This window comes from Sprattus sprattus, assembly GCF_963457725.1.
Source record: "Sprattus sprattus genome assembly, chromosome: 16".
NCBI lineage: Eukaryota > Metazoa > Chordata > Actinopteri > Clupeiformes > Clupeidae > Sprattus > Sprattus sprattus.
In genome coordinates, this window is record NC_137914.1 from 11,492,779 (window position 1) to 11,512,718 (window position 19,940).

Consider the following 19,940-nt stretch of genomic DNA (forward strand, 5'->3'; position numbering starts at 1 on the left):
AAGGTGTGAAGTATGATTCTTTGGACAGGTTTCTTTTATACAGGTCACCAGTTGAGATCAGGTATACCTTGTTAGACCTAATGAGGACTAATCTGTGTGCTTTTTGGGCACAAAACTGGCCATTGGGAGCCAGAATTCTTTCTGTTTGCTTGGGGGTTCAAATACTTATTTTTTGCATCAAATGCAAATAAAGTCATAAATCTTATAAAATGCAGTTTTCTGGATTTTTTTGTTGATATTCTGTTTCTCACTGTTAAAATACACCTACCATTAAAATTCTAGATCACACATTTCTTTGCAAGTGGCCAAACTTGCGAAGTCGGCAGGGGTTCAAATACTTATTTTCCCCACTGTATGTAATGTGTCTTTGTGCACACAGCCCGAGTGCACTTCCAGCACAGTGCGGAGCTCCTGAGCCGGCTGGTGAAGGTGGAGGCCAACTACTCCCTGCAGCTCTACCCAGACGAGGGCCACACGCTCAGGGAGGCACGCAGCCTCCAGCACCAGAGCCGCGTCCTCCTCCACTATCTCCACAACTGCCTCAAGCTTGACCCCTCCCTCACCTATGTAGAGGATGAGGAGGATGAGGAGGAAGATGACTGAGTCTCACCCGTCTTCCCCTGTCCTCAACAACCCCCCCCCCCCTCCCAGAGAGAGACTAAATGAGGACAGCTAGCCCCCCTCCCCCACCTTACAAGAGCCAAAGGGTGCAAGAGGTGGGGACCCACTCTGCCAACCACTTAACTGGACCTCTTCCGAGAAGAGGATGCAGTGCTCATGACCTTGTCACCTCACTGGGGGTTCCATTTCACTCATTTATATGTGTGTGTGAGTTGGTGTGGTGCACGCTTTAATGTGTGTACGTGTGTGTGTGTGTGTGTGTCCGTGTGTGTGTGTGTGTGTGTGTGTAAATGTGAATGAAAAAGATAAATCCCCAGGTCTTGATGGAGTGGAGTGTGTACGTGTGTTTGCATTTGTGTATGTGTATATGCGTGTGCGCATATGTGCGTGTGTGTTCATGTAAATGTGTGTGTGTGTGTGTGTGTGTGTGTGTGTGTGTGTTTGTGTAAATGTGAATGAAAAAGATAAATTCCCAGGTCTTGATGAAGTGGTCTTCCACCTAAGCACACATAAAGTCTGAGTATGCATGACCGCAATGGCTGCATGATGTAGGAGACCCCATAGCATACTGCTGTTTGTTAGAAGAAATCCGAGGGATTTAGATTTGGAAATGTATGTCACATGTGATCTGGGCCATTGGACAGATTTGGTCAGATATCATCTCCTATAAAATCTGTATAAACTGTTAGTCTACGTGCACCAGCAGAATTGATATGACCGTGAACATCCAAACTAAGCACTTATTCCATCATGCTTCATAACAACAACCAAGACTATAATGAGATACTAAAGCAAGTCACCAAATCCCATTGGTATCAGTCAGTTGTTATGTATTGCTCTGATTTAATCATGCGTGTCCAAGAATCATTAAGGCTTTTACTTCTGTCATGTGGTTGACACAAAATTCATGCCATTGCTTTCACATAAAGCCTTTATGATCGGAATAAAATTGTGCCAAACATAAGTGATCAAATATTTCACTACTGAATGGTATTTTCAAATGTACAAGTTTAATTATCTTGATTTTTCTCAATTTCATTTTCTGGTGTAGTCAGTATTATTATATATATATTTATATATATATATATTTACAGTGACTACCAGTGTATTTAATTTTGAATGCCCAAAGTACTCCAATGCTACCTGCATGTCTACTGGTAAAAATGAGCTGCCTTTGGTAATTGTATTCATATTACAAATTCACAGTTGAATTAGCAATTTACTCTGGCAGTGAATTGATTGATACATAATTATATGGCGATTAGAAATACACATTCATCAAATGTGAAATAATTTATTGACCTGTAAAAAAAACTGGTCTAAGAAACTTTTATTTTAATTTCCCAGTGAGCGGTGTTGTGCTGTTTCACAGACAGCTGTCCACATCAAATGATCATGACTCTCTGAGATTCAGTCATTGTACATTCCCTACCGTAGCTCCTGCTCACAAGAATACAACTCCAACCTAACATGATGTATACAGTACCTTGATGTGTTTCTGTGTGTATTGCTACAGTGATTTTGGTAAGGCCAGTGAAAAGAAATCTGTTATGAAATTGTGATGCACCCACTGAAGACTATAGTATGTACTCCAGAATGCACTAGACTGTAGGTCCAAGAGCCATCTTAGAGCCCGGTGAACACACAGTCAGACCTAGGAGCAAATGGTGGACTGCATGTAGTCTTTTTTATTGAATGCCTTAGAGCCTTGGTGTTATTTTTGTTGTTGTATTTTTTCTTGCCTTTGTTTCTTATTTGATTTTTCAATAAACTACTGAATCTATATGTTTTACATGGACTACCAGATCAATGCTTATTCCGGAATTCTAATCAAAATATCTGCATGCCTGTAGGGAAGGCTTACCACATTTCGGAAAGAGACTAGACATACATTTATTTTTTTTGTACACAGGAAAAGGTATTAAATTCCATTTCAGGTAGAACATATAACTAAAACGGCAAACAATAACTTTAAAACCTTCTTGGTTTGGCCCAGACCTGTAGGGGAGTTCTCAGCATCCTCCCCTAGGACATTGTGATGGGAATACTGGCTCTTTTGAAGGGAGCTGGATCTTATGGTTCAATTCCTTTCCGAGAGTCATTCAAAGGAATGGCTTATTGTTCTTTAATTTTTTTAAGGGGGCAGGGGTTACTAGGTTTATATGCAAACTTATCTCCAAGATAATTATATGGTCATGAAAAGATTTGGATCAGATTAAATTCCACATTCCACCAATATAATTTTATTTTGCACGTGTGGACTAGGTTTAGCGGACAGGAGGATGAAGCTTGCACTTGCTTTAGAACGTAACAATTGTTGCACTTCTAGGTCACTGCTCATGTTGTCGATCAGTCAGCTCGTAGTAGAGTATATATTTATAGTGTCTTCATATCTTAGCATGTGGTGTTATTGTGTTTGTCACTCGTGTAACGTTTGTTGTTTGGCTGCTAAGGTTTCAGTCTTAATGTATTTTGGCGAGGTTATCTTTGCACGACACGACCACTAATCAGTTGAATTGTACAGATTACTTGAAATACTGACCAGGGACATGGATAACAGAAAACTTTTTTTGGTCCTTGGTGTTTCTTCATTTTGCACTTCTTGGAGAATGAATTGTGCTTAACAGCTGGACCCAACCTCCCTGATAGCCTGTGAGTAACACACTCCAGAGCAACATGGTGGTGGCAATTGCCTCCATGTAAATACATGCTGGTGCTCAACGGTCATCATGAGATTCTTCTGAATGAAGAGTGCATTCCAAATTAAATGAATTATTATTATTATTAAAAGGGAGAAGCTGTGCACCGCCGTCACTGAACTGCTGGCCGTTTATGTCCTTTTTTATCTCCCCAGGGAATCTCTACAGCTCCTCTTTGTATTGGTTTACATCCACTGCAGAGCCAATGCAACCACAGCCAGAGTTCAGTGGGAGAACATTAGACACGCTTGAACTCATATCCCCATACTCCCCTAAAATCATCCTGGCTGATTTTAAATCACTGCTCAGCTGATAAATATTCAAAAGCTTTTTTATCAATATGTCATTTGCGGCAGATGTTTAGGAAAGACACTGGATATGTGCTATGGTTCAGTTCAAGATGCAAACAGATCCATTGCCCTTCCCACTGTATTGCTTGCACCAGCATATTCACCTACATAAGACAGAGAAGGTCATTAAAACCATCAAACAGTGGACTAATGGTATAGCTACAAGGATGCTTTGAGACCACCTACTGGAATAACTGGAAGAGAGTATTTTGCACTGGCTCTTAGACTGAGAAAAGGGGGTTCATGGAAAGGTCAAGTGTGCCATCAAAACTGCCAAACTGAAATATAAAGGCAAGGTGGAACAAATATTTCCGTGAGTAAACCTCCACACAGCTCGGCAGGGTCTTAAGAACATAGCAGCTGTGAATATTGCTTCCACCACTCCAAAGTTCATCCCAGATAACGGTAGTAGCTCCCTTCCACTCCCTCATGACCCCAGTTCTTTCTACACCAGATTTTAGACAGACAACAGCAACCACATAGATGAAGATAGGCATACAGAGGCAACTGGCTGCAGCAGTCATCACCACCATTAATGGGAAGCCTGTAGAAATAGTTGAGCAGTGTAGTATCTTGGTACAATCTTCAATAACCTGTTGAAATGTACCTCCAAAACAGAGGAGATCCTCAGGAAATACTAGTAATGCAATATCTCCTGAGGAAGCTCAACTCCTTTGGGGTCAGCTAGCACATCCCCATAATATTTTACTACTCCTTCTTTTTATTTGACACACTCTTAGTGAAAGTGGGTCATGTCATGTCTGAGGTTTTGGCACTTCTTCCAGTTATCAACACCAGGAAAAACGAAACCGTCGTTTGGAGAAAGTTTACAAATCGTTTGACAGGCGCAAATCCGGAATCTGGTTCTTTTTACATGTTAACTGTCAGGTTAGCCCCGCAGTGACAAGAGGTTGAAGATGACATTTGAAATACAACTTAATTCACTTTCATGTTGGGTTCGCAACATGGTTACACTTGTTATGGTTCCGGTCAGAAATGACCTGCCTGACATAAATGTAATAAATTATTTTTGTAAGCCTTTGATTTTGATATATTTGTATTTAAACCTTTCTAAAGATGCAAGTAGCCAGAAGGAAAGCAAGCCCCATTAAGCTGACAATTGAAGTAGCTTAGTTTTGAAGGCTAAATCACTCCCTCTAGTGGTAATGCTGTGGCGCTGTCTCGTAAAGCAGTCCAATTATTTATACGCGTGCGTAGTGGAAAGTAGCTGCTGATGCAAGAAACACAAGGGTGCTCATAGCGACTCTGATCTGAACACATTTGGGTTGAGAGACATTCGCAAACGAGCTGCAAACATGTCGGGAGACGAGGTGAGCTGTCGGGTCGACTCTTATTCATGATATTTATAAGTCTCTGTTACGATAATGAAAAGCCTAGAACAATGTATTTGACACTCTATGACTTTCTGCATCGAGTTGCTATAGAGCTAACTCGTTTAAATCTACGTTGGTTAGCTAGCAAGCTGTCAGTTGGCTTTTCTGGTAGGGTGTGATATATTCCACTCTGAGTCTGCAAGCGTTGTTGCTACTCCACTTATCAGAAATTAGCAGATTTTTTGGGGGTGACAAGATTCCCCAAAACAGTGACTGTTTCATCATGGGTGTCAGGCTGTTGCACGTGCCAAGCCAGGAGCACAGATCAGCAATTTATCCTGATACCTCCACCACTTATTGTCTCTGAACGTTAGCGAAACCTGCTGTCCCTCACAACTGTATGTTATAGCTTCATTAACGGTACGTGACTGTACTAATGTAAATTACCAATCTGTCGTATAAGTTAGTTCCAAAGGAAAGAGACACGACAATCAGATCATAATGTCAACAAGGTAGTATTAGTATGTATCCATTGACGAGTGTAGCTGACAATACAAGAAATAATCTTTGTAGGCAAAAATGGTTGAGAATTAGCAGCCTCCATATGAACACCATGTTCCGAGCCTGTCTAGAAGTGCTGTGGCTGATTATTGTGTACCCACGTTTAGAGATCTCAGATCACTCCCTACAATAACTGGCTGTTAGTCTCAATGTCTTTTTGTTTCCTTACTTTTTTCCTCTCATGTTCAATTGCTCTCTTCTTCACAGATGATCTTTGACCACACCATGACTAAGAAGAAGAAAAAGAAGAAGAAGCCCTTCAATGTGGATGAGGAAGCAGGTGATGGTATGACGGAGGAGTCCCAGCCAGTGGAACCCAAAGAGGTGGAGCCAGAGGGACAAGAGGAGAAGGAGTTTGATGCTGATGAGGACGAAGGCAGAAGGAAAGGTGAGACCGGGGGACATAGTTCAGGATACACACTTGCACTCCTGAAGATATTACTCTTTGATGGTGGCCCAACTCTGGACCATCAATAACTAGCTTGCTTTGTTGTCCTCGGATATGTCTTTTAACCTAAACGACAAGTAAATGATAGGAAAGCTAGTTTTTTTGGACATGTGAGAAACTTGGTGTTGATAGTGTATGTGACCAGCTGTGGTCTCTCAGCATAACTGTTAGGGTGTCAGATCTTTTGTAGTCATAGATGTTCATTCTGTGTGAGTAAAGCCCACTATTAATGGCTTGTTCTCTACATTGGCCTTCTTGAAATTTGCAGAACCATCAGATGATTTGGATGACTTGAACTTTTTTAATCAGAAAAAAAAGAAGAAGAAAGGAAAGAAAGTGTTTGGTGACGACATTGAGGACGGCATAAAGGTCAGTGGTGTTTTTATGCGGTTTCTGCTATAGCCTGGTCGTTGACAGTCAAAGGGTTTAGACTGTAGAGAAATTATATCTGCATTGTCATTTTCACTTTATTTGTAATGTAATGTAATTTGTTGATTATGAACAGGACCTGAAAATCGACAGCGATCACACGGAGACGGTGGATGAGGATGACTTAGACCTCTTGCTGCCAACCAGGAAGAAAAAATCAAAGAAGGTGGACTTCCAGGACGAGGGGGAGATGCTGGAGAAGGATGAGGGTAGGTTGCTGGGCCCTGCTGTTTGTTTCCCACACCTATGGGGTGACCGTGGCACAGAAGATTACTGCTGAAAAATGCCCATGTTTTCAACAGAAACTGCGGCCCCATCCTCATATGTATGTCATTGGTTTATTCCCTTACAGTATGGGCTTCTTAAAGCCCACCAGTGTGTCTGAGTGACGCTGTGTTTCAGGCCGACATGTTAAACTTCACAACTTGCAGTTGCAGTCAAGCATGGTTCTCAAACTCTTGCTGCATTTTAAGGCAGTTTTCTACCACAGGAATTATTTAGGGAATTCAGGATTTCTTTTTTATTTAAAGGATGTAAGGGCATTTGTATGCATTATTTGGTCATGGTCTGGTTGTTTTTGGACTGAATGTTCTCTATTGGCCAAAGGGTAGTTTTATTACATTTACATTTAGTCATTTAGCAGACGCTTTTGTCCAAAGTGACGTACAAGGGAGAGAACAGTAGGACTACTAGCATTAAAACCCTGGTGTAACAATAAATACTACTTTGCATAGGAATAAAAATAAAATAAACATGAAAATAGAAAAGAAAAAGTGCAGGAATGTAACCGCTGTAAGTGCAGGTTAGGCACTAGTCGGAGTGCCAGTTTAGGAAGGGAGGTGCTCTCTGAAGAGTTGGGTGTAAACTTTGCCCTAACAAGAGCATTTAGGTAGGTGGGAGCAGACCCAGCAAGCACTCTGTAGGCAAGCATAAGTGACTTGAACTTAATGCGAGCAGCTACAGGCAGCCAGTTTCACAATATGATTTGTTTGAATTGTCTTATGTTTGAAAAAAACCATTTTAACCATTTTTGCAGTCCGTTTAAAAGTTGTCATTGTGCAACATCATCTGGCACGTTCTCTGCTTTGTCTATTTTTTTTAATTAAATTGTAGTGGGATGATGCTGGTATCATCCATATGAGTCAAATATGATCTAAATAAGCCATAATTAGAGAGTAAAAAGAGTTTGAGAATGACAAAGATGAGATCTAAGCAAATGTATTCCACTGGAGTTTAAAAACGGGACTAGATAGAGTTTCTAGACATTGCAAAGTGGAGTAGTGGAGAAGCTGTCATGACAGTGAAACCTTTTTGAATGCATTTCATGACCTTTTTGGCTGACCAAGATGACACCTGTGCCCATCCCAATTTTTGCATCATGTTAATTAAATTAATTAATTAAAAAGACTTTTACAATTTGATTTGCAGCTCTGGATGATGATATTGGCAAGAACACAGATGGCATCACCTTCAGCTCAATGACAGGACCTGCGTGGGCAGGGACAACTAGGGACTACAGCTACGACGAGGTGTGCTATGCTACATGACGAGAACACAGTCAGGGGGCAACCTTTGTCTTGGCATTGGATCCCAATGCACTTTGCATGCAATTGGATCCACTCCTTACCTTTTCCGGTTGAATAGGCACTGCTGGTTTGAGCTCTGTTTTCATTATGCCTAAGGAAGGATTTGTTTAGACTGTTTGAAATGCAAACACTAGGACAACAGTTATTGCTTCATGATTGTCTTCAGATGTATTGTACTAAATTGTGATGAATGTCTGTGTCCATGATATTATATGAAGGAAAACCCAAATATTTTTACACTTAGAGTTTTGTGCCCACAGACATGTACATGCATAAACATTCCTCTTTTCCTGCCTCAGCTGCTGGACCGAGTCTTTAACATCATGAGGGAGAAGAACCCGGACATGGTGGCGGGAGAGAAGCGCAAGTTTGTCATGAAGCCCCCACAGGTGGTGCGTGTGGGCACCAAGAAGACCTCTTTCGTCAACTTCACAGACATCTGCAAACTGTGAGTGTACAATATCAGCTCTGGTCACAGGGCTTGGTCCTCCATGATACTCTGGAAGAGCTGGGAATGCTCAGGAACATAAAGTGCAGGATGATTAAGGGCTGTGTCAGGTGCTTTCCAGAAATCTGAGAGGTGCTGTGTTCTATCCAAACCAGGGGAGGATTATTGATCAGTGCTGGAAATGGATGCTTGAACTCAGGTGTATGTACACCACAAAGGCTTTTGAGAAACAAAAGGGGGCGGGTGGTGCCTATAAAGTATTATTATTAGTATTAGAGGTAGTATTACATGGTATAGGACGCCAGCACTAATTGGACGAGAGCAGAAGTGATCTGTGGGGTATGGCAGTTTTCCTTACTAGCTCATCTGGGGTAAAAATGCATTTGGGTCTCTGTTTGTTCAGTCTCTGTGAATTAGGCTATGCCAAAATTCCATTTTGTTTCATTTTTCCCCTCACGTGTAGACATGACTTAAAGTCCCTCCTGCAGCATCTTTTTATCAGACTTTGAAGGGATTATTCCATACCATAAATGAATAAATATGGAAGTGCTTATGCAGGTGCAGGGTAATGTATAACAATTTGTATTTATTCGGAATGGTGTGTGGATATTCTTCATTCTGTGTATCAATGCATTTACATTTACAATTAGTCATTTAGCAGACGCTTTTGTCCAAAGCGATGTTCAATGCAGTTGATCATTGAATCTTTGTTACGTAGGTTGCATCGCCAGCCCAAACATCTTCTGGCCTTCTTATTGGCTGAACTTGGAACAAGGTAGTCAACCCTTTTTACTGTCATTGTATTGAATTTGGGTTATTTGAAAAATACAACTGATGCAGGGGTTAATGCAAAGGATTTACACATCAATGTACTTTTTTCCCCCAGTGGCTCCATTGACGGAAATAATCAGCTTGTGATCAAGGGAAGATTTCAGCAGAAACAGATAGAGAATGTCCTGAGAAGATATATAAGTAAGTGATTGGCAGGGTAGCTGTCTAAACTGTAAGTCGGTGTTTTATTAATGAGGTATATTGACCTGATGAAATTGCAAATTGAGTTATGCAAATAGTGAGTGGGTGGGGATTCATCACACAGCACAGTTGGAATTGACCTGGAAATCCTATCTTAGGCTGAAGAAGGTTCTCCTTGGTTATTTTAGTTTTTGGTAGTGCTCCCTAGGTGATGATAAACCACCTGCATGGTTGAACTTGATAATGTAGATCTTCACTGTCCAAAGTGTTTTTGTGAGTTTCAATTCATGACCATGTTCTCGCCTGCTCTCTTTTTTTTGCACAGAGGAATATGTCACCTGTCACACGTGTCGCTCTCCGGACACCATTCTGCAGAAGGACACACGTCTGTACTTCCTGCAATGTGAAACGTGTCACTCCCGCTGCTCTGTGGCTAGCATCAAGACCGGCTTCCAGGCTGTCACAGGAAAGAGGGCTCAGCTTCGTGCCAAAGCCAACTAAAAAGAGGGAGCACCTGCTTTCTGACCCTTCTGATCACCCCCAAACCCCTCTTCCAGGCCATCTACAGGGGAACCATTGATAGACCACTGCTGCCCTAATTTGACTCCTGTCGAAACGGCTAATTTCTTACCATGAGAGGCCATGGACTATTGGGTATCATGTGGGAAAGGTCTTTGATGTTTTGGGGGGATTGTTGATGTGACGCTGTAGGTATATATTCTATTTTGTTTGCCCAACAGGAGCCAAAGGGCCTTTGTGCCGAGTCCCTGTGAGGCAGTGGGTCCTGTAAGAACTAATGTGGTCCTTACCATATCTCCACTCCCAAGCCCCTCCACTTTTGAATTTATCCAGCATATCAAGTGCTCTTGGTTAAATCAGAGAAGAATTCAGAACTTACTGAGTTGACCCCTTTTCCCTCCATCTGCTTAAGAACATGAGATGGTTTAATCATGTATGGTTCTACCACATGGCAGTGCTCTCAGGGAAGAGGGCAGCAGTCCAGTGTTGTTCCATTCACAAGCTCTAGGTAAGTTACCTTAAAGCTTTAGAGAGCTCAGTGGGTGTATGGATTGGGTGGACTCCGGTCGTAGAAGATGAGCGGTGGAAGCTTGATTTGACATTTTCTAATCTGCCATCTAATATCAGTATTGGTGAAGGGCAAGAGAAGTATGTGTACTGCTGTCATGTAAAAGGGCTGTTCGCCTCACGGGGTAGGCGTTGGACAGTTTTTAAAAAAACTTCTGTATTCTAGACCGACAGAATTGTGATCTCTTTTTCAGTCATTTTATTATGGCCCATAAGAAACAACATAATGTGGCATCCACTTTTAACCCAGAGCAGCAGATGTGCGGATTTGAGTGTTTTGGAATAAAAATGTTAAATGAAGATTAAGTGTTTTTGCATTGCTTTGATTCGTCTCAAAATTATAACCGTGTGAAAATGGAACTTGCACCAAAAATGCAATAATAGACCTCTGATTAAAACATCCTGGCAAAGTTCTATAAAAAGGAAACTTCTGTTTTGCAAAGGAGGGCTACTGAATATTAATGTTTTAGATTGGAAATGCAAATGGTTTAAGTTAGACATATAAAGTGCTTACTTGTATGAATAAGCAGTAAGAAGTAAATAATACTGTATTTCCGCTGTATGGCATGCAGGCTTTCTTGTAGGATGATTATGTTCGAATCATCAGTCACCACGTGACGCTTGCGCAATCAGTGGACGGAAACATGGCGGCGCTTCGGATTGCCGCGTCGTCAAGTGCCGGTAGAACTTTACTCAATCCCAAGAACGTTGTCGGTGTGTCAAAGGTAGGGTGAAGTGTATTTTGACATCCTGTTGCCATTCAGAATTAATGAAGTCGTAAAACAATCGTAGGTAACAGTTAATACGGTATAACTTCAGGCAAGGTCACAGCCTAGCATGGTCGTCTGCTTACATCATCTTTGACGACGGTATTCCTACTAGCTAGCCGAGCTAGCTGACTTCATGTTGAAAGACCTTAACGTTATGGCGAAAGCTTGCAGATTATATTGGTGTGTGTGAAATAATATTTGGAATTATGTAGCTCGTTAACGTGCAAATAGCTGAAACCCGGTTTATGCAAGAGTTTTTGCCATTAGTATATTAGATATATCTTGTAGCTAACTTATGGACCTTTCTATGGTGCATTCTATGTTTAGGCTGTGAGGAATGTCCGTGGAAAGAGCAAGGCTACCTCAGTTGACCTTTTGAAAGTAACTAGGTAATTTGTTTAAGTTGCAACTGGCAACGCAGATGTTATTTATTAGAAAATGACTCTGCTATACATTTCAGTTATATAGCTGCTTAGATTTGTTGTAAATCATATTCAGACAATTCACTGCTATATGTTGCTGATTGATTGTACGTCAGATGATGGTCCCAACCAGCCATTTGTTCCACTGTTTTTACCATTTGTGATGAACACTTTTAACTGTGTTATAATTTCTTCCCTTCTTCAGGTCAACATGTCCTTTGCCACTCTGTCCAGAGGAAAGAGGGCAGCCCTCTCACTCTCACTTGGGGTGCTGACAGCAGGAGGAGCTGGTCTGGCTTTGGCGCTTCATCAGTCTGTCAAAGCTTCAGACCTGGAACTCCATCCCCCAAACTATCCCTGGACTCACAACGGCTTGGTATCATCACTCGACCATGCCAGGTGAGTGTAGTTTAAGTAATAACCAGCTGTGTTTGTGCACACTTACTTGGCCAATAAAACCTGATTCTGATTCTAATGCTTTTCCCCCTTAATGTTTGTCTTTCACAAGACATTTTTGCCTGTACATAAATGTCTTGTGAACACCTACGTTTTGAGTCATATTTCTTAATACCCATTTTGTCATTCTTTGTATTGCACAGTGTTCGCCGAGGGTACCAAGTGTACAAGCAAGTGTGCTCGGCCTGCCACAGTATGGAGTACCTGGCTTTCCGTAACCTGGTGGGAGTATCCCACACAGAGCCAGAGGCCAAAGTATTGGCTGAAGAGGTGAGTCTGAGCATCCACTACCTCTTTTCCAGCCAGCAGCTGCTTTTCATTGAGTACTGGTACTTGTTTGTAAACGATTTGTAAAATCATATAAAATTATGCCATCATTGCCCCTTCACTCACCTCCTCCTTTCTCCCCTTGAAGATTGAGGTAGTGGATGGTCCCGATGACACTGGAGAGATGTTCACCCGTCCAGGGAAGCTGTCCGATTATTTCCCCAAACCATACAATAACCCAGAGGCAGCTCGTGCGGCCAATAATGGAGCTCTACCCCCTGACCTCAGCTATATTGTCAATGCCAGGTACAAGAATCAGCCATGCTTCAACTGCTTTGTGGTCATGAATTTCTCTTTTAGCTACATTTTGGCTCATCTCTTGCTTGGACCCATGAAGTATGAACTCAGCGATGACTGACATTTGCAGCACCGCAAATATCAAATAAAAGCAAAGTGCTTTGAATATGTCTTTGCAAATGAAGTTCTGAAAATGAACTTCATGAAAGACCTGTTTAACTTTCAGCCACATTCTCAACGCTACAAGCACAACGCTGCGTATGGTGAAGTGTTGTCTGGCTGATCACAATGTGGTTGTGTTTCAGACATGGCGGAGAGGACTACGTTTTCTCCCTGCTAACGGGGTACTGTGAACCCCCTGCTGGGGTAGAAGTGAGAGAGGGTCTCTACTACAACCCCTACTTCCCTGGCCAGGCTATTGGCATGGCTCCTCCCATATACAATGAAGTGCTAGAGTATGATGATGGTGAGTTACTTTTTTGTTGGAACAGTGAGGGTGTTAATCATTAATATACTGTGAATATCTTCAATTATGGTGGAGTGTTATTGCATGGTTTCACTGCATGAGATGTTAACAGATTTCAGTAATTAAGCAAGCTTAGCAAGCAAGAAGACATTTTAATATTTGATGGAATTGTACTACTATGTAATACTTGAAGGAAATGTATACTCCAAATAATTAATAGGAATGGATACTCATCTCTTTGAAATGTCTAAATAAATTGATACAGCCACACCATTTAGTTAATACAAAAAGCTTAGGAGCCCAGATAATCGATGGCCATTGAAACGTTGAGACAATAAAACAATATGGCTTTCAACAGCTTTTATACTGCAAATGGTCTAGTAAAGCCCCCATATTATTTAGATTTGTTTTTGCATATGCACTGATGCATTGCTTCTTGTCTCTACAGGCACTCCAGCCACCATGAGTCAGGTTGCCAAGGACGTGTGCACCTTCCTGCGCTGGGCAGCAGAGCCTGAGCACGACCAACGCAAGCGCATGGGACTTAAGGTGAGCTGCGCCTCTGTGTCTGCCCCGTCAGCACTGATTAGTTTGTTATAGCCTGATCCTGCCATGTAACTTATAACTTAAACCAGCACTTTTTTTTATTTTTTTATATAAATACAAATGCTGCTTCTGGAAAGATTTCTTAGGCCATGCCAAGAGTATTATTTCCTTTGCCAGGGAACCCATATAATGTTGATACTGAAATAAATACCTGTTGTTATTGTGTATTGCCTTCATAATGTTATTTGCTGAGACTGAAATGCAAATGTAAATCCTATAAACAAGCAGTAATACTATCCAACCACAACAAAACAAATATGAAAGAGTGATAACAATTATTTTGGGCTTAATGGATTTGCAAAGCCCACTGTAAATTTGAAAGCGGCAGTGGAATGTGTCCACCTCTTTCTGTTAAAGATTGGCTGCTAAATGTTATTTATTCCTAATATAATCATCTATATTGACCATCTTGCTTTAGGGGTAGTTCTAATGCTATCATAGGATGTTAGAAATTTCTTCCACTAATTAATACTGTATGTCTCTCTTCTCAGCTTTTGATGGGCTCCGCTATTCTCATTCCATTGGTCTATTACATGAAGAGGCACAGGTGGTCTGTGCTGAAGAGTAGGAAGATTGCTTACAGGCCTCCCAAATAAAACATTTTCCACTTGAACTGAACTTTGAAAATGACTGACTGATGCACCCAGGATATCAAGTCACTTCACCAACTCTCATACAGAATAGATGCCTTTGGTATATTTTTTTTTATTACAGACATAAAAGTTATCAGAGGTAATCATATTTTTTTCTATTTATTGTGCTTTCTTCACCAAGGACGCCTTTTGCTTTTAAAGGTTGGATGCATGGAAGTAAACTGTATACACACTGTGTAAATAACTGGCTGTCATAATAAAAATCATTTTCACTGTTCCCCTCTACATTCTCTGTGTTTTCAAAAGTCTTTGGTGCGCTACTCATGCCAGCGTATTCTAAACACGCAATTGAATGTTGTTACCATAAAGCCCAATAGCCCTATCTGTCAGAGAATTTGTATGAATCTTTCAATATGCTCGTTGAAACAGCAGAAAGGAAGCGGAAGTGTCAATGTAACGGAAGTGGTACTGCCCAGAAGAACAAGCCGAGGAGCGAGACGGAGGTCGTAGACTCCAACTATACCTTTCGCGGATAAAAGCAGGAGGAAAGGCCGTAAATAATGTAAGTTAACGTGACAAATAACGAATGGGTGCACTCCAAATGAATTAAACAATACTTATTAGGAGTCATTTTGACGATAATGAGCGTAACCGCCCGGCTTACTTGAAGACATAACTAGTCATTCTGCTACTCCGCTTAGCTTGCTAACGAAACGAGTGTTTGACGGTGGGAGCAGTTAGAACAAGGACTTAGCATTGTCGCTAATTCAACTAGCCTACGCTTCCATTATAGCAGGACAAGGCCGTACGGTGATTGTGTGAAAGACATCAGGCACCGACTCGACACAAACTGCTGTCTGAGAAACCGAAATAATACAAATGGTTGCCATATGACGCTACATCCCATTCATTTTGAAAATGAATTGCCTCTGCGAACGGGACATGGCCAGGCGGTGATTTGACAAGTAGGCTAACGCCAGCTAGGTAGCTAATATTAATACGCTAGCTTTCGAGGTGGCTATTACATTTGTGAGCTACCTTGCTAATCAAATGATTTCACTTAAATCCGATAGTTTGTCGCCATATTGAACGCTCATTAGCAAAGGCATTTGTATTTAGTGTTGATATCGCCGTCAACGGATATGTAATCGAGTCGGCCTAAATATAAAATGTAAACGTACAGTAAGAAACGACAATAATCATTGGTGTCAGCTGGCAAGGGACTTGTTCACGTTAGCATATCAGCGGCCTAGCGATAGTGATGGATTGGATAAGCCGAGTTTAGCTTTAGAAACGGGCTTTAACGTATAAACCAAGGAAATATATCGACACCCGACGAATTACTATAGGGTGGCTTTACTGGCGAGGGACACATATAGCTTTTGTCTGTAAATGTGAACTCATGCCCCTCAACGTAACGTCAGATTTGTTTCTATTCAAATGCAAATCCACTCAAGCCTCTAACGCGAGTCGCCATTCAGCTTGTCAGGTTGAGAAAGAAGGTAAAGGATGGCGGCGCGGTTGAATTAACTATAAAGAGATAGGGGTCGCACTATTACCTGTTGTAATGACATAATTTCTGCGCGTCGTATCGTATGCAGCCTGTTATGGTATACTACCTAAAATCTTAATAGAATCAAAAGTGACTTGTCAAAATGATCTACATTGAACATCATCAGGGTCAGGGTACTATTATCAAGATGTTGAAAGGGGGGGGGGGGGGGGGGGCGGCAATGTGCCGATGTAGGGCACACTCAAATGATCTAATTCTACTATTTCAAATGTTATTAATTATTTTGAATAACAATCTCTGTATATCTGAAAATCTTTAACCATGTTTGTTGATATCTTCACATCCCAATTCAGCGTGAACAATGGACAAGAGTGACCTGGTGCAGAAAGCCAAGCTGGCCGAACAGGCTGAGCGCTACGACGACATGGCGGCTGCCATGAAGTCGGTGACAGAGCAGGGCACTGAGCTATCCAATGAAGAACGCAACTTGCTGTCGGTGGCCTACAAGAACGTGGTGGGCGCTCGCCGCTCCTCTTGGCGTGTCATTTCTAGCATCGAGCAGAAGACTGAGGGAAATGAGAAGAAGCAGCAGATGGCCAAGGAGTACCGCGAGAAGATCGAGACTGAGCTACAGGACATCTGCAATGATGTGCTGGTAAGCAGTAGAACCTTCATGGTCTTTTAAGAGAGATTTTGGTTTAACATCCTTATTTATCCAAACCAGATGTTGTAACTAAAACATTTTTGGGAATAAATTATCTAATTTATTTTTCTCTTTCTAGGGCCTCCTGGATAAATACCTGATTGCCAATGCTAGCCAGGCTGAGAGCAAGGTCTTCTATCTGAAGATGAAAGGAGATTACTACAGATACCTGTCTGAGGTTGCTGCTGGGGATGCTAAGAAAAGTAAGTGCTCAAGACACAGAGCTGCAAGGGTATAGGTGCTGATCTGTGTGCACAGCGTACAGTTTGAACAGTTATATTACAATATCATTTTGAGTAGTGGTAAATAATGACATTTTTTTGGTTGCTGTCTTCCTTTACAGCCACAGTGGATAACTCTCAGCAGGCGTATCAGCAGGCATTTGAGATAAGTAAGAAGGAGATGCAGCCCACACACCCCATTCGTTTGGGCTTGGCTCTGAACTTCTCTGTCTTCTACTATGAGATCCTCAACTCGCCTGAACAGGCCTGCAGCCTGGCTAAGACCGTAAGAATCCATTATCGCACTAAATACCAAAGCACGTTCAAAAATGTTTTACCCTCATAGATGTTACTCCACTAATATCTGCCTTTTATTTATTTTTTATCTTTCAGGCATTTGATGAAGCCATTGCTGAGCTTGATACCTTAAACGAGGATTCCTACAAAGACAGCACCTTGATCATGCAACTACTAAGGGACAACCTGACTGTATGTTGGACTTTAATTTTTGTAGAACTGCAAGTGTATGAATGTAAAAAAAAAAAAAAAAATCACAGCTAATTGATACTAATTGATAGCTAATTGATACTGAGGCACTTAAAACGTACAAGTGTTCTTACTCTTTTTATAACTGCTTGATGAAGCACTATTGGCGTGAAAGGTGGTGATAACTCTGTAACATGACCTGCTGAGATGGGGAGCAGTACTGAACAGTCCTACAGCTGTCATCATGTTACTAAAATCTCAGACAAGGGTTGCAGATGGCCAGTCCAGCTGTGTCCCCTTCTCAGCATGTCCTTCATAGTGCAGATTATGAGAAACATGAGGTAGCACTACCATGTGCCAATGAATCTTTGTATGATTTTAAGAAGAAAATATTGATTGATTTTGTCCTCTTCTCTAGCTCTGGACATCAGAAAACCAGGCCGATGAGGCGGATGCTGTGGAGGGGGAGAACTAGAGGCGGCGCCTATTGTTCGACCGCACATACACGCACACACACAAACACACACACACTCTTCATCTTAAGAAAAAAATACACACAAACGGCTTCTTCCACTCCCACGCCCCCCTACCATTTTACCCCCATTCCCACCCCATCCCAAAATGCCCCAGCCCTACTGTATGACTAGCAGCATGAGTTGTACCTGAGCTTACCACAGTCCTGCTCTTCCTGAGGTGCACTAACACAGTACAGGGGAGCGCTCACAGGGGAACATGCACATGTTAGCAGGGCCAGTCATTTTCTTTGTGAAATTTAAACGTGGTTGTATTGAGTAGTGAGTCCATATTCTTTGTGCGTGTATGTTTGTGTGTGTGTTGGTGTGAATGAGTGAGTGAATGAGAGAGGAGAGGTGACACGAAAGTCTCCATGTGCACGTGAAAAAGAGGTTGTGTCTAAGTGTGTGTGTGTGTGTGTGTGTGTGTAAGGGGGTTGGGGGTTGTGAATTCTAATCGTCCTTCCTGATAATTCCCTTTTTTTCTCCACCTAGCTGGTTGTGCATTTTTCATCCTTTTTTGTTACGGTCATATTTTTTAGTGTAATTGGTCATGGTATTTACAGGTTTTATTGTATGGTTATTAAACTGGCAGTTTATTTTCACCAACATCAATTGTTTGTTGTCTTAATTAGTCTTCCAGTTGATTGCAGCACCTTTTCTTAGATTGTCTATATACATTGAGATCATGTTTTGAATTAGATAGGCCTGACAGCTGTTTTGCCTGTTAGCATGGCTGCCTGTATCACTAATGACAGTGCCAAGGTCATCAGCCTGGAGCCACACCTTTAAAATGTAAGTGCACCCCCAGCGGGCAAGGCAAGGGGCTGAGAGTTTACTAGGTTTATTTATTAGGTAAAGATGTACCAAACATTTGGCTCTACAACAGCACCAGCATTGCAGGGTTCAGGATGCTTTTTGAACGGAATGAACCCTGAGTCCAGCTTAATTGGCTGACAATAAAAATGTGTGATCCCTTCTTGATCTCAGTTAAAATGATTGCTGCTTTTTATGAAACCCTTATAAATAAGGACAGCTTTATACTTGTATCTATGTAACAACAAATATAACCAAATGGCAGGCTAGGTGTTAGTGTGGGGTTACCTATGAAACTGATACAGGATAAATCACGGTGTTCCACCCAAGTGTGAGGTAAGTGAAAGGGCGGGATGCTAGATAAGCCACAGGGATACGAATCAAGGTGTGGGTACGGAATACACTAAGAGAACCGTGTGTGATTACTACTAGCAACGCATTATTCCCTGTAGTTTTTACGGCATTGAGTTCAACCTTTATTGACTAGATCAAGGACCAACTGGCTTAGAATTACAGGAGGGTTCAAGTACAAAAGTAATAATAATTAATGCGTTCTCAAAGTCGCTTAAAAATAAAATAAAAAGTAGTCACGTAGATATTTTGTATGTATTCTCACGAAAAATGTAATGAAGCACATGATGTTAAGAGCATTGGTTTAGGCATTCGGTTATTTGCGCCATGAGATTACGTTTGCCATGGGACTACTTTCCCATGCGGAAGCCCAAGACCAGCGGAGTTGATATATTAGTCGAATTCAATTAGAACGCAGAGGCGCGGAGGAAAATGTCAGGTCTTCTCGGCAATAATTAAATTAAAACAACACAATTGCCAGACAAACACTTTCTGAAGTTTGGGGATAGATATCGTGTTCTTGAGTGTAACAGTTGAAGGAGGTGAGTAATGTATGGTTTAAATATCAATGTAAAAATATATAGCTCGCATTGGATTGTTGCCCACGACGACTTCACTTATGTCAGTCATTGGATCCTTTGGCTAAGCTAAAGCACTAGCTAACGCCTATAGCAAGCTTGTGGTAGTTTAATTAGCAACAAGTTGAAAACTGATTTGACTGGCCAAAAAGTTCTTATTATCCAATTACAGTTATGTTTGTTGGCTTGCTAACTTGGAAAGGTGAACGCACCTTTTCAGAAAATTCAAATAAAATTGACCTATTCACAGAGCCGTGTAGTTGCCATGTGTTATGTTTTGAGTTTGGTCATTTTTGCCAAGTGATCCCTGAAAGGAGCAGCTCTTCGCTTGCCAAAGCTAGCTTAAAAA

General features: G+C 41.5%; 4 protein-coding genes across 4 annotated transcripts in view; all 4 read left to right on the plus strand.

The window, feature by feature from the left end:
* The window catches only part of LOC308377033 (inactive dipeptidyl peptidase 10), a gene marked incomplete at both ends in the record, with an annotated part of 30,168 nt that extends 29,565 nt beyond the window's left edge, over window positions 1-603 (plus strand). The window contains one exon of the mRNA XM_080853574.1: window positions 380-603. Coding sequence (XP_080709700.1) covers window positions 380-603 — 224 coding nt within the window. The remainder of the gene's footprint in view (window positions 1-379) is intronic.
* A 4,286-nt stretch (window positions 604-4,889) lies between these two features.
* On the plus strand, window positions 4,890-10,834 carry LOC308377029 (eukaryotic translation initiation factor 2 subunit 2-like). The gene is made up of 9 exons (XM_080853566.1): window positions 4,890-5,001; window positions 5,773-5,953; window positions 6,282-6,382; window positions 6,519-6,651; window positions 7,871-7,971; window positions 8,328-8,476; window positions 9,195-9,251; window positions 9,363-9,448; window positions 9,774-10,834. Exons 1-9 carry the CDS (start codon window positions 4,987-4,989, stop codon window positions 9,947-9,949), a joined length of 999 nt encoding a protein of 332 aa, XP_080709692.1. The 5' UTR covers window positions 4,890-4,986; the 3' UTR covers window positions 9,950-10,834.
* A 317-nt stretch (window positions 10,835-11,151) lies between these two features.
* LOC308377685 (cytochrome c1, heme protein, mitochondrial-like) lies at window positions 11,152-14,688 on the plus strand. The gene is made up of 7 exons (XM_080854419.1): window positions 11,152-11,259; window positions 11,932-12,125; window positions 12,326-12,452; window positions 12,598-12,755; window positions 13,052-13,212; window positions 13,661-13,761; window positions 14,310-14,688. The coding sequence occupies exons 1-7, from the start codon at window positions 11,179-11,181 to the stop codon at window positions 14,412-14,414; spliced, it is 927 nt and encodes a 308-aa protein (XP_080710545.1). The 5' UTR covers window positions 11,152-11,178; the 3' UTR covers window positions 14,415-14,688.
* A 183-nt stretch (window positions 14,689-14,871) lies between these two features.
* Window positions 14,872-18,457, plus strand: LOC308377343 (14-3-3 protein beta/alpha-A-like). The gene is made up of 6 exons (XM_080853957.1): window positions 14,872-14,973; window positions 16,278-16,579; window positions 16,707-16,830; window positions 16,971-17,134; window positions 17,242-17,337; window positions 17,753-18,457. The coding sequence occupies exons 2-6, from the start codon at window positions 16,286-16,288 to the stop codon at window positions 17,807-17,809; spliced, it is 735 nt and encodes a 244-aa protein (XP_080710083.1). The 5' UTR covers window positions 14,872-14,973; window positions 16,278-16,285; the 3' UTR covers window positions 17,810-18,457.
* The last annotated feature ends 1,483 nt before the right edge of the window (window positions 18,458-19,940 follow it).

Coding starts and splice junctions, on each gene's coding strand:
- LOC308377029 (XM_080853566.1), top strand. Junction 5,954..6,281: donor GGACGAAGGCAGAAGGAAAG/GTGAGACCGGGG, acceptor TGAAATTTGCAG/AACCATCAGATGATTTGGAT. Junction 6,652..7,870: donor GATGCTGGAGAAGGATGAGG/GTAGGTTGCTGG, acceptor TTTGATTTGCAG/CTCTGGATGATGATATTGGC.
- LOC308377685 (XM_080854419.1), top strand. CDS start 11,179: ATGGCGGCGCTTCGGATTGCCGCGTCGTCAAGTGCCGGTAGAACTTTA. Junction 11,260..11,931: donor ACGTTGTCGGTGTGTCAAAG/GTAGGGTGAAGT, acceptor TCCCTTCTTCAG/GTCAACATGTCCTTTGCCAC. Junction 12,453..12,597: donor CCAAAGTATTGGCTGAAGAG/GTGAGTCTGAGC, acceptor CTCCCCTTGAAG/ATTGAGGTAGTGGATGGTCC.
- LOC308377343 (XM_080853957.1), top strand. CDS start 16,286: ATGGACAAGAGTGACCTGGTGCAGAAAGCCAAGCTGGCCGAACAGGCT. Junction 17,135..17,241: donor CCTGCAGCCTGGCTAAGACC/GTAAGAATCCAT, acceptor TTTATCTTTCAG/GCATTTGATGAAGCCATTGC. Junction 17,338..17,752: donor TACTAAGGGACAACCTGACT/GTATGTTGGACT, acceptor CCTCTTCTCTAG/CTCTGGACATCAGAAAACCA.